The sequence below is a fragment of the Elaeis guineensis genome, chromosome 16 (assembly GCF_000442705.2).
Source record: "Elaeis guineensis isolate ETL-2024a chromosome 16, EG11, whole genome shotgun sequence".
Lineage (NCBI taxonomy): Eukaryota > Viridiplantae > Streptophyta > Magnoliopsida > Arecales > Arecaceae > Elaeis > Elaeis guineensis.
Genome location: NC_026008.2, coordinates 29,963,196 through 29,976,535, shown reverse-complemented (window position 1 = coordinate 29,976,535; position 13,340 = coordinate 29,963,196). Strand labels below are relative to the sequence as shown.

General features: G+C 32.5%; 1 protein-coding gene across 1 annotated transcript; it reads right to left on the bottom strand.

The window, feature by feature from the left end:
• Positions 1–291: 291 nt before the first annotated feature.
• Positions 292–804, bottom strand: LOC105059383 (putative invertase inhibitor). The gene has a single exon (XM_010942662.1). It carries the CDS (start codon positions 802–804, stop codon positions 292–294), a length of 513 nt encoding a protein of 170 aa, XP_010940964.1.
• Between the last annotated feature and the right edge of the window lie 12,536 nt (positions 805–13,340).

Below are 13,340 nucleotides of genomic sequence, written 5' to 3'. Positions count from 1 at the left end.
AGCTTTCCGACTCCGATTAGGAGTCGGTCGGGAGAAGAAGAAGACCCCTGCGGGAGTCTTCTTCATTCATTTTTATTTTATTTTATTTTTTTTTCATGGGCTTTGTGGGCTGGGAAATTGGGGCGGTCATAACAGATTTGCTTGTCAAATATGGCCTTTTTGTTTCAGGAATAGTATTGCAGCACTTCTTCCAAATGGAAAGAAAGGACTGGAATTGCTTTTATACTAAGCACATCGATTCAGAAATAGATAGTTCTTATCATCAGAGACCCCCAAAAAAAAAAAAGGTCATTATGCCAAGGAATTGATGATGGCTGTTGCCAACAGTGTCAGTTTTCCGAAGTTGTCGTTCTCTTTAGTCAGGGGTGATGCAGTAAATGCTTCTTCACAAAATGTTCCAACGAAGACAGCAGCATGAATCTCGGCTTTAGCTGCAGTAAAGTTCTTCGATGCGATGAAATGTTCTGACCATTTGAGAGATGCTTTGGCATTTGTGTAGAGATATGAGCAAGCCTGCAAGGAGTTCTTGATGGTTGGATCTGAAGCTTTCTTCAAGAGCTCCCTTATTTTGGACACAGTGCTCGTCGCATTGGCTATGGATAGCTTCACAGAAATGCTTGCAAGTCCACGGATATTAGCAGATCCACTTTTAGGATCGGCCTCAAGGGCTTGGACACAAAATTTGTAGCCTACGTAACCCTTAGCAATTTTACCACAGGCTTTTTCTATTATGGGCGATGCGGAAAGTGAGGTTTGGAGAACGAGAAAGAAGATGAGGAGACTGCAAAGCATAGAGGGCCTCATTGTTCCTTTTCTTTCCTGTGTCGAATGAGCTCCTATGAAGACTCGTTGATATACCAAATGTCTTCTACTTATAAAGTTTTTGAGGAACTTAACTAAAATGTATTGACCAAGGTTGCTTTATTTTTTGAGACATGTACATTTTACTTGGACACTTTTGCAAGGCATGTGTCAAAGATTGTCTTGCCCAGTTTATAAATTCGAAATAGGAAAGGAATAGTTGCTAACCAAACATGATAGGTCTGATTTGATCTTCTATTCCATATATTGTGTTTGGACAAATCATATTTCCATATATTGTTATCAAATCATCAGTTGGTCTAATTACATTATCAAATCATATATCATGGTTGAGTGCTTGATTTAACAAAAATGGCTTTACAAGCAAAATTAGATATATCGCAAATATTCTTGATGATATGTTGATTGCTATAATTATGGGAAAGAAAAGCTTCCACATCCATCCAAAATGAAATTCATCAAATATATTTAACGATATATCACTGGTTAATGCCACCAAATCCACTTCACCGACCATGAAGGCTATACCACTAAGATTTAGAAACAAGTTATGGCAATGAAGGAAACAAATAATGATATGCCAGCAAATAAACCATAGCATATATCTCCTTATGATTAAGGAAACAAATAATGATATTCAATGAAATAAATCATAGAATATAATTTAAGGAAATAAATAATGAAATAGAAGGAAACAAATCATAGCATATAAGGAAACAAATCCTTATGATGTTGTATATTTGACCCATCTCTACAATTATAGTATATCTTTGTATATGTCCTTACGATGAAAGAAATAAATCATGACATGCAATGAAACTAATCCTCATAACAGTAGTTAACCAATCTCTTTAATTATAATAATCTTTATCATGCACCATAATTATTCTTATGCTTATATAACTAGTCTATTTAAAACTTCTATACAATGAGTGTGTGTGTGTGTCTGAATAGATTGGTATATATGAAATTGCTATAATTTATGACATTGTATATGTATATATAAATGTTAGATGCATGCCCCAGAACCCAATCAAGCTGACACATTAATTCTTTCTAGGATATAATTTTGTATTTGATCTAATTATTTAGGATAGTTAATTACCATTTATGAAGTATATGTGTCCATGAATCATCCAACAAATTAACAAAATGATGATACATATTCTCAAGAGTTGAATATTTGAGGCACATATCATTGGTGGTTAATTCATAAACTGCTCCCGACTGTAAGATCATCACAGAAATGATGATTGATCTAGATAGATTAATGCATGGATCACTTCCTTATGGATAGATGAGTCTCGAGTCTACAATGTGAGGATACTAAAACAAAAATGCAAGTATTTGTTAGAGAACAAAGGTACTGAGCATGATCAATATGAGAAGTCACTTGAATATCTATTCATTCATCAACGATATTCTCGATATGCTGTAGCAGTGTGAATAGATTGTTATAGTTTAACTACACCATAACTCGATCTTCTAGCCATATAGAGTCTTGAGATGTATATTGGCTATAGTAGATTCATTATAGGAATTAGGGTTGAGCATGGTTTGGTTTGAATCGATTTCATACTCAAACCTAAGCCGAACTAGTCTTAAACAGTTTGACATTTCTAAAAACCAAATCAAACCAATAGAAGATTGAAATCAAACAAAACCAACATGATTTAAATAGTCTGATTTGGTTTGATTTATCAATTTATATTATTATTATTATTATTATTATTATTATTATTATTTTATGATTCATGAAGACTTATTTTATTTTCACATACGAGTACCATCAAGAGAATTTATCAAGTAAAAATGATTTAAATTGATATAATATATTGTCACTCAACAAAATAAAATTTTTAAACAAACACCATCATTAAGGATTAAGATAAAGATCTTTAACATATTATAAAAAATAAATAATCTAGTAAGTCACTTAGGATTTAAAGCTAATCAATACAAAACCAAATTGATAAACAACACTATAAATTTAGAATTATTTTTTAATATATTAATACTCTAATACAAATAACATCCTAATCAAAATGACATCATTTTATTAAAGTCAGTCCAGTTCGATTTGAAAATAATTTTATTTACTGACAAATCTGAATCAATCTAAACTTATTTTTTTATATATAAAAAAACTAACCAAAGCAAACCGAATAAAATTTTAAATCAAATCAAACCTTTGGTTTGGTTTGATTTGATTGATTCGAATTCGATTTTTGCTCACCTCTAGTAAGAATTGATTGTGCACCTAGATGAGATGTATCGATCTTAATAGAAAAGGAGAAGTTCTATGCGATTTGAGAGACAGAGTTTAAAAAATTTTTGATCAAAACAAGTATGAATACTGAAAAAAAAATTCATAAAAATTCATAAATAAACTGAAGTCGAGCCAATCTTGCATATGATAGACGATTGGATTTGATGAGTTTTTCATAACCTTCATCTTGTCAGGACTAACGATAGAAGAACTAAATTATATAGTAACTACATTTAGAGGTTCATTATTTTTATTACACTGGGTTGTCACTATATACTGGTAGGTATCACTAATGGATCGTAAGACTCGTCGAGCATCATCTTGATAATCCATGATCCTTAATGGGTAGAGTTAGAATTGTTTTAATCCATTAAAAAAGTTTTAAGGATATTTTGATGGAGATTAAAATATATCTCACTATCAGACAGAATAGAACCTACGGTGTCACACACAAAAAAGATCCTGACTGATCGAGATATCGAATAGTGATTTTGAATTGCAAAAAGATCTAATTATCAATTTGAATGATGATTGGACTAATATGTAAAAATTATATGAAGGACTTATTAAGAGTTAGTAAGTTAGAGGAGGACTAATTTATAAATATTACTAATTATTTAATTTGATTAAATATGAATCTAATTAAATCAAATCTAATCTGATTGGATTTGATTTAATTTAGATTTTCTAGTCTAAATAGGATTTAGACTTAATTTTTAATTAAGTTTGACTCAATTTAGATTCAAATCAGATTTGAATCAGACTGAAATTAAGTTAGAAAATTAGAGTCCTATTAGACTGAGATTCTCTTTCCTTATCCACATCTATATGGGACACCCAATCTATTTTTACCATGGAGAAAAATATGGCATGGAATACTTGGGGTGCAAAGAGGGTTGGCGTACAAGGGAAAGGGAGGCAGCACCAAAAGTCCTCTTGGTGGGCCCTTAACTAAACCCTAACAAACCTTAAAATTTAGGTATAAAAGGGCACCTCCTTGAGAGACGTTACATAATGAAATATGAGAGAAAGTGGCATGTAAGAAAGAAAAGAAAAAAGAGAGGAGGCATGGTAGGCTGTTAGTGCATAAAAGAGAAGCAAAAAAGGAGGGGGCATTCCATGTGATGGACGCCCCACCCTTCTCCCTTTCCAACATCCATGAGATGGATGATTGCTCTCCCTTCCTCTCTTCCAACGTCCATGAGATGGACGTGTTTACTTTCTCTCTTTCTTGATCCAAGAGTTGGATCAGCCATCTCTCTCCTTCTGCTCCCTAGATGTCCAAAAGTTGGACATACTTTCTCCTCCATGATCAGTCTAAGAGTTAAACGAAAAAAGAAAAGAAAAAAGATGAGATCTCTTGTTCTTCTTTTTTTTAGATCTTCTTTTTTCTCTTGAGAAGAGAAAAAAAATAAATTAAATTAGATCTGATTTCTTAATCCTCCTACGGATCTCTTTGATTCTCTTAAGAAGAGAATCAAAAAAGATAAAAAATTCGACAATCCAAAGAATAATCTCTATAAGAGAGCTAGCACTCTAGTGAAATCAGAATCTCCTAATCAAATCAGCCTTGTGTGGATATCTGTAGAGACCGAACACTTGTGCGGCTTAAAAAAAATCTTGAAGACATCCATAGATCATCGGATCGTGACTTCAACAGACTATAAAGATATCCATGGATTATTGGATAATGGTGAAGATCTACCTACACAAAGATTAAAATCAGATTTTTATTTTTTGCTTGAATCTTAATCTTGTATATATAATGATGTCTAGATTATGTTGAGATATGATCTCTATATGCATACTTAATTAGATTAGATTTAATTAGAGATTTATTTTAATATCATTCTAACATAAGATTATCCTGCCATAACATTGGTATGTTATATTGCATGGTTGTCCTAGAACGATGTTGAAATTTTTTTAAAATTTTTTTCTGCTATATATTTAAAATTTTTAAATCTCTACATGCATATCAGATCGTCATGTGATGGTATTTCCTAATAGTAGTATCAGAGACATCTCATATTATAAGATTAAGTTAGATTTCAGATCTAAAAATTATTATCAAATCTAAAATTATGAATGATTATGGAAAGGAGATGAAGTTTAAGATCTAAAAATTATTTTCAGATCTGAAAAATTAAATGATTGAAATTCATATGATGAATTTTATGATCTAAAAATTTATTCTTTGATTTGTAATTCATATTGATTTCAAGATCTAAAAATTATTTTTAAGATATGAAAATCTAATTTCTTATATTCATGCATCCATAAATTCGATATCTAATTTTTATATGATGTGAATCCTATTAGATCTGAATTTATCTTTATTATATGTTCATGCATGAGATGATGTTCATAGATAGAGATTCATCTTGATGTGATCTTTGATGATATGGATATTTTTCAAATTAGAGTAATTTGATTAAACATAAATTTTATAAATCAATCTTAGATCATCCTGATATAAGATTATCCTGGCATAATGAGGGTTGTTATATGGTATGATTGTCCTAGGATGAAAAGAGATTAATATATAAAATATCATAAGAAATTAGCATAAGCATAAGAACTATGTGATAGTCATGCGTGTATTTTTCATGGATATATATGGTGACCTCCTTAAATCACTACAAATCTTAGGAGTATAGTTGTATCATGAATACACTTTAGATGGATGCAATCTCAATTTATAGTGAGGAATCAAAAGCCAAGTCCAATTTGAAATAAGTTGACCTATTGGTGTTTAAAGCAACTACTTTGAAAGGTAGTTACTTAATTATGACCGTTGCATCAGGGAGCCTCCCATCGATCATCACTTATCTGATCAATTTGGTTGATCAAATTCTGATTTAGGATGCTTAGTGTTGAGTTCACTATGATTGTGTTGTCCCATGAGTCTGGTCTTGATGAGTCAATATGCGATCTCACAGGTAGATCTAATATAATTATAAATTTATATATAATATAAATAAATAATTAAAATCTAAGAAGACCTAAACTAAATCTCCTCATGAAAATATTAAGTCGAACAGTCTTCCACCATTATAGATATGCAGATCCTTTCGGATGTTGATTATTTTTGACTGGATATAGTAGTTTAGTTACATCAGGAAAGATGTAACAACTCTATAGCATAAGATGCTCTGAGATAGAGATGGAGTTGGGCCCATTAACTATTAGGTGAAAAATCCAATGACAGCTTTATACCCGATGATGAACGATGGGTCTAACTTAACTAAGGACTGAGGTCAATAACTGTCAGATGAGACTTCAAAAATTAGAGATTGAAGACCACCATAATTTATTTGAGAAGCATTGGATAAGAGTTGTCCACTCCTTGGTTGATATATTATCAATAACTGTTAGATGAGGTGATGTGCCAATTGGTGGGACAGCAGTATCCACTTAAAACTCTAATTGTAAAAGATTTTTATTTTTCTATCTGAAGAGTATAAGAGATGTGAAGAAATAATGGGAGGCATATTTATTTTAAAAGATCCTAGAACAAATATTAAAATTAAGTACGAAAATCTAACTAGAATCTCTACTCTTGATAGAATAAAATATCGACTTCAAATCTATTAGCTCACATATTAGAAACCAATTGACTAACCAAACAAGTTATAAAGATTGGCTCAAAAATCTAAAATTATTTTAGGTTCCAAAAGGTTAAGCTTATATCATGACCAGAATATCCCTATGTTATCAAACCATCCGCTAATTGATCAAAAAGCAATCAGTTCATGATCATTGTTTGATAATGATTAAGGATTTGGATGAGCTTGAGAAGCTCAACTATGCACAAAAAATTATAAATGAATTTGATCCTACAATCTTTTACCAGTTCATATCCGTAGTTCATAATAAACTACTACATAAATTAGATCGATTGCACTTGTTTAAGATGTTGAACATGTTGGTGACTACCGAAAGAACCTTGAAGAGTCCAAAGGGCAGGATTCTCATTATGGAGTGGGCTTGTACTTTCAAGAGAAGGTCTACTTGAAAGAAGAAGAAGTTCGTGAAGAAACATAAGTATGAGAGCAAGCCAAAGAACGAACTGTCCTATACACCTAAAAAATCAAAAGAAGGGATAGGGACATGCCTTCAGAAAGTATGTTGGGTCTGCTCGATATTGGTATCTGAGCAGATAGTGAGTATCATAGGATCTGAGAGATCCAAAAATGAGATGAACCTGAAGAATATATGGAATCTCAAATTTGATCATATTGGAGGAGACAGAATAAACAAAAAGAAATGGAATGAGCTTTTAGGCTCATCGACTCTTAAATTATTTTTTATTTATAAATCTGTCTTCAAGGATAAATGATCAGACTATCCTTTATAGGACACAGTGAGAGGACCACTAAGATACTTGACTTGGTACATACTGTTGTGTACAGCTCATTTGATGTGTAAGTCAGGGGTGGTTATCTTTACTTCAATATTTTTACCGATGACTTTTCACGATATAGATATATGTATGAGATATAATTTTGAAATCTTTGAAAAGTTTTAAAAATTTAGATATAAGGTAAAGAAACAAAATAGAAAATCCTTAAGATTCTTTGATAAGATCGAAGAGATGTATATCTTAGTGAAAATTTTTAACTCATCTCAAGGAAAATGGCATAGTTTCATAATGAACTCTTCCTAGTGCACCTCAAAAGATGTCAAAAAGGAAGAATGGGATCCTATTTGATATGGTCTAATCTATTATGAACATCATTGATCTTCCCTTGTATCTTTAGGAATAAGCTTTACTGCTGAATAGTTCTCTCTAAGTCTAGTCCTATCATGCCTATGAGATATGGCATGATGAAGATGTCCGATCCATGTCAAGCGACAACAAGCAAACAAGTTAGAGGTTAAATCTATGAGAGCTCATTTCTAAGGTATCCTAAATAGTTTAGAGTATACTATTTTTACTTTCCAAAAGATCACAATGTGATTGTGACCCAATATGCTATGTTGTTGAAGAAATAGTTTATCGAAGATGGAGATAGTGGAAGAAAAATTGAGATCAAAGAGAAAGTCTTTGAAGAGCAATGACTTATAGAACCTATAAAATCTATTCGTATTGAGCCAGTACATATAGTACCTCTTTCACCCCGTATGTCGAGTAGAATCTCTCATCCTACTGAAAGATACTTAAGTATTCTAACAAAGGATGTAAAGAAAATATTCTTCATGAGAGATAGAAAATATAAAGACGATCCCAAAACTACTATGAGTTGACGTTAGACATCAATTTTGAGAAATGGTTGAATGTAATAAAGTCATATATTGACTCAATACATTTTAACGAAGTCTGATCCTTAATAGATCCACTAGCAGGTATAGTATCTATTGGATTCAAATGGATCTATAAAAAGAAGAGCTATAAAGGTAGAACCTTTAAAGCAAGTATCTTGGAATAGGGATACTCGATGCGATCAAATGGTTTGATCTCATCAAGAACAGGAAGAAATATATGTTTATAAAAGGGGGTGGTGGGAGTATTATTATATTCCTTGTATTGTACGTGAATTTCATCCTTCTGATTGGAAGTATTATTCCCATATTGACTATGGTTAGAATATGAGTATCTAAAGAAATTCTCTATAAGAAATCTTTGAAAAACATCTTATATAAGTCTATGAGATAGATATAGGTCTATGAGATAGATCTATTAAGATATTTGCTTCACAGAAGATGTACATAAAAGAAGTACTTAAGAGGTTCAACATGAAAAATCATAAAAGGATTTCTACCCCTTATGCATAGGATTAATTAATTTCTTCGAGAAGATGTGTGGGATACATCTGTGGAGATATAGTACACGAACTAGATCCCTTATGCTTTAGCTAGAGAGAGCCTCATGTATATTATGTACATGACCTGATATATTTTTGCTGTGAGTGTCACGAACAAATATGTTAAATTCAGACTGAGAGTACTGGATAGCTATGAAAATATTTCTAAATACTTGAGAATCACTTAAGATAAGTTCATAATCTTTAAGGAGAATCAAAGTTGAGGATAAAAGGATATAATGAATCAGACTTTATGTCTGATGTTGATGGTAGAGAGTCTACATCAAAAAAGATGTTTCTTTATGCAATATAGATTCGATAAATTGAAAAAGTTTCAAACAATCAATCATTGCAAATTCTAGAAGCTATGTATATCACTGCTTATGAGATTGCTAGAGAAGCCTTCTGGTTAAAAAGAGTTTATTACAAATTTGGATGTAATGTCATCAGATGGCACAACACTATACTACGACAACAGAGGAACTATTGCTTTAGCTAAGGAGCCTAGGTCTCATCAGAATTTCTAGCACATAAGAGTGATTATTTGTAAGTATTTTTAGAAGTAAGACTTTGAGAATCAGAGTAGATCCTATGAAAATATAGGAGACCCATAGACTAAACCATCTTACTAGCAGAGGATCAAAGTACATCTTGAGAAGATAGGGCTTACGTCTATGGTAGATTGGCTCTAGTGTAAGTAAAAGATTGTTAGATATATACCTTAGAAATGAATCGGACTGACACATTAATTTTTTTTAGGATATAATTTCATACTTGATCTAATTATTTAGAATAGTTAATTACCATTCATGTAGTATATATGTCTATGAATCATCCAATGAATTAACAAGATGATGACACATATTTTCAAGAATTGAAAATTTGAGATATGTCTCATTAATGGTTAATTCATAAACTACTTCTGACTATAGGATCATCACGGAGATGGTGATTAATTCAGATAGATTGGTGCATAGATCATTTCTTTATGAATAGATAAGTCTCAAGTCTACAGTACAGAGATACTGAAGTGAGAGTACAGGTATTTATTAGAAAATAAAGATATCGAGTATAATCAACATGAAAAGTCACTGGGATGTCTACTCACTCGTCAGTAACATTCTTAATGCTGTAGTAGTGTGAATGATTCTTTAACCACCATACCTCAACTGTTTATATTAAGGTTGCTGTAGTTTGACTACACCATAACTCGATCTCCTAGCCATACGAGTCTTGAGGTATATGTTGGCTGTAGTAGGTTTATTGTAGAAATAAAATATGCATCTAGATGGGATCTATCGATCTTAATAGAAAAGAAAAAGTCCTATACGATTTGCAAGATTGAGTTCCGAAAGTCTTTGGCCAAAACAAATGTAAATACTAAAAAAAAAATTTCATAAAAAATTATAAATAAACTCGAATCGAGCCAATCTTGCATATGACAGATGATTGAATTTGATAAATTTTTCATAACCTTCATCTTGTCCGAACTCATGATAAAAAAACTGAATCACCCATTAACTATACCTAAAGTTTCATTACTTTCATTCTACTGGGTTACCACTACATACTGGTAGGTGTCACTAATGGATAATGAGATTCGTCAAGCATCGTCTTGATGATCGATGATCCTTAATGGACAGAGTTAAAATTATTCCAATCCATTGAAAGGAGTTTCAATGATATTTTGATGGAGATCAAAATTAAATATATCTCACTATCAGACAGAAAGAATCTACGGGGTCACACACACAAGAGATCCTAACTGATCGAAATATCAAATAGCGACTTTGAATTGCAAAAAGATGTAATTATCAATTTGATTGATGATTAGACTAACATGTAAAAATTACATGAAAGACTTACTAAGAGTTAGTAAGTTATAAGAGGACTAATTTGCAAATATTGCTAATTATTTGATTTGATCAAATATAAATCGAATTAAATCAGATCTAATCTAATTGGATTTGATTTAATTTAGATCTCCTAATCCAAATAGGATTTTGACTTAATTCCTAATTGAGTTTGACTCAATTTAGATTCGAATCGGATTCAAATCAGACTGGAATTAAGTTAACAAACTAGAGTCCCATTGGATGGGATTCTCTTCCCTTATCTATCTCTATATGGGACACCCAATCTGTTTTTATCATGGAGAAAAATATGGCATGGAATAATCGGGGTGCAAAGAGGGTTGGCACACAAGGGAAAGGGAGGCGGCACCAAGAGTCCTCTTGGTGGGCTCTTAACTAAACCCTAACAAACCCTAAAATTTAGGTATAAAAGGGCACCTTCTTGAGAGATGTTACACAGTGAAATATGAAAGAAAGTGGTGTGTAAGAAAGAAAAGAAAAAGAGAGGAGGCATGGTGGGTTGTTAGTACACAAAAGAGGAGAAAAATGAGGGGGCATTCCATGTGATGGACGCCCCACCCTTCTCTGTTTCTCATATGGAATGCCCCACCCTTCTACCTTCCAATATCCATGAGATGGGCGATTGCTCTCCCTTCCTTTCTTCCAATGTCAATGAGATGGACGTGTTTTCTTTCTCTCTTCCTTGGTCCAAGAGTTGGATTAGCCATCTCTCTCCTTCTGCTCCATAGATGTCCAAGAGTTGGATGTACTTTCTCTTCCATGATCAGTCCAAGAGTTGAACGGAAAAAAAAAAAAAAGGGATGGAATCTCTTGTTCTTCATTTTTTAGATCTTCTTCTTTCTCTTGAAAAAAAAAGAGAAAAAAAAATCAGATTAAATCTGATTTCTTGATCCTCCTACAGATCTCTTTGATTTTTTTGAGAAGAGAATCAAAAGAAATCAAAGATTCAACAATCCAATTAGCGATCTCGGTAAGAGAGCTAGCATCCTGAAGGATCTTGTAGATATCCATAGATCATCGGATCGTGGCTTTAACGGATCATAAAGATATCCACAGATCATCGGATAGCAGTGAAGATCTACTCACGCAAAATAAAAATCAGATTTTTATTTTTTTTTAAATTTCAATCTTGTACATATGATGATGCCTACATTATGTTGAGATATGATCTCTAAATGTATGCTTGATTAGATTAGATCTAATTAGAGATTTGTTTTAACATCGTTCTGACATAAGATTGTCCTGGCATAACATTGGTACGTTATGTTGCACGGTTGTCCTACAATAATTTTGAAAAATTTTTGAAATTTTTTTCTATTGCATATTTAAAATTTTTAAATCTCTGCATGCATGCAGGATCACCATGTGATGGTATTTCCTATCAATGAACACATACATGCATACAACTGTGTATAGTGATGTATATGCATGTAATTTGTTGTGGTAATTGTCATCAAAAATTGGTCTTGACCTGGCCATCCGAAAACTTGACCTAATAAGTGGATCAACTTCTACAATCCAAACAACTATTTTCCTATATATGTTTGGGTCAAGTTTTTTGTGAGCTGAGCTACCCTGGTCAATCAAATTTGGTCTGCTCAATGACTAATTGTTATATTATATGGAATCAAATCCTGTGCAAAAATCCTACCATTCAAGGTTCGATCTCCTTCATATGAACTAATCAAGAGCCAACTTAATGCAATATGAAGTCTATCCCATGCTCTTTTTTACTTTTCAGAGGTGGGGTGTTAAAGGAGGGATTACTGCCAAATTTATGAAGGGGAGAAAAGAAAATTAAAGCCCATCAATTCTTAAAGTGGCATCAATGTCGGCTTTAGCTACAGTAAAGGTTTTGGATGCAATAAAATCTGCTGGTCTCTTGGGAGCTGCTTTGGCATTCGTGCAAAGATATGAGCAAGCCTCCAAGGAGTTCTTGGTGGTTGGATCTGAAGCATTCTTCAAGAGCTCCATTATTTTGGACTCAGTGCTCGTGGCATTGGCTATGGATAGGTACACAGAAATGGTTGCAAGTCCAGGGACGTCAGCAAACCCCCTTCTAGCTAGGATCAGCCCCAAGGGTTTGGACACAGTCTGGCATTTGACTAACATAAAAACCCCAATGAAACATTTTGTTCTTCTACCGTATGTCAATAAGAGAGTCGACTCAATAAAGCACAAGCAGGTCAAATTCTGTAGTCAACAAAGCAAATAGGCAGAGGCATATTCTATAGATGCCTTATTTTTTACCCCAATTAGCCAGTGATTACGGATGACAATTGACTTAGATTTGGTCAAGTATGGATCAGGTTGGATACGGATCAAATCAAAAATTCATCAATATGAAACCGACCTATGTATTAAACATATCAAAAATTTATATCTGAATCCAATCTATTTCTCAAATAAACAATCCAACCTAACCTACATAATCTATTTATTGACTAGGTCAAATCAATTTAAATAGATTATGTGCGTTTTTAATAGATCAAGTGGATTTAAATGAATTAAATAGATTAAATATGTTATATAAATAAGATAGAAGTGAATTAAACAGATCTTAAACAG

Coding starts and splice junctions, on each gene's coding strand:
- LOC105059383 (XM_010942662.1), bottom strand. CDS start 804: ATGAGGCCCTCTATGCTTTGCAGTCTCCTCATCTTCTTTCTCGTTCTC.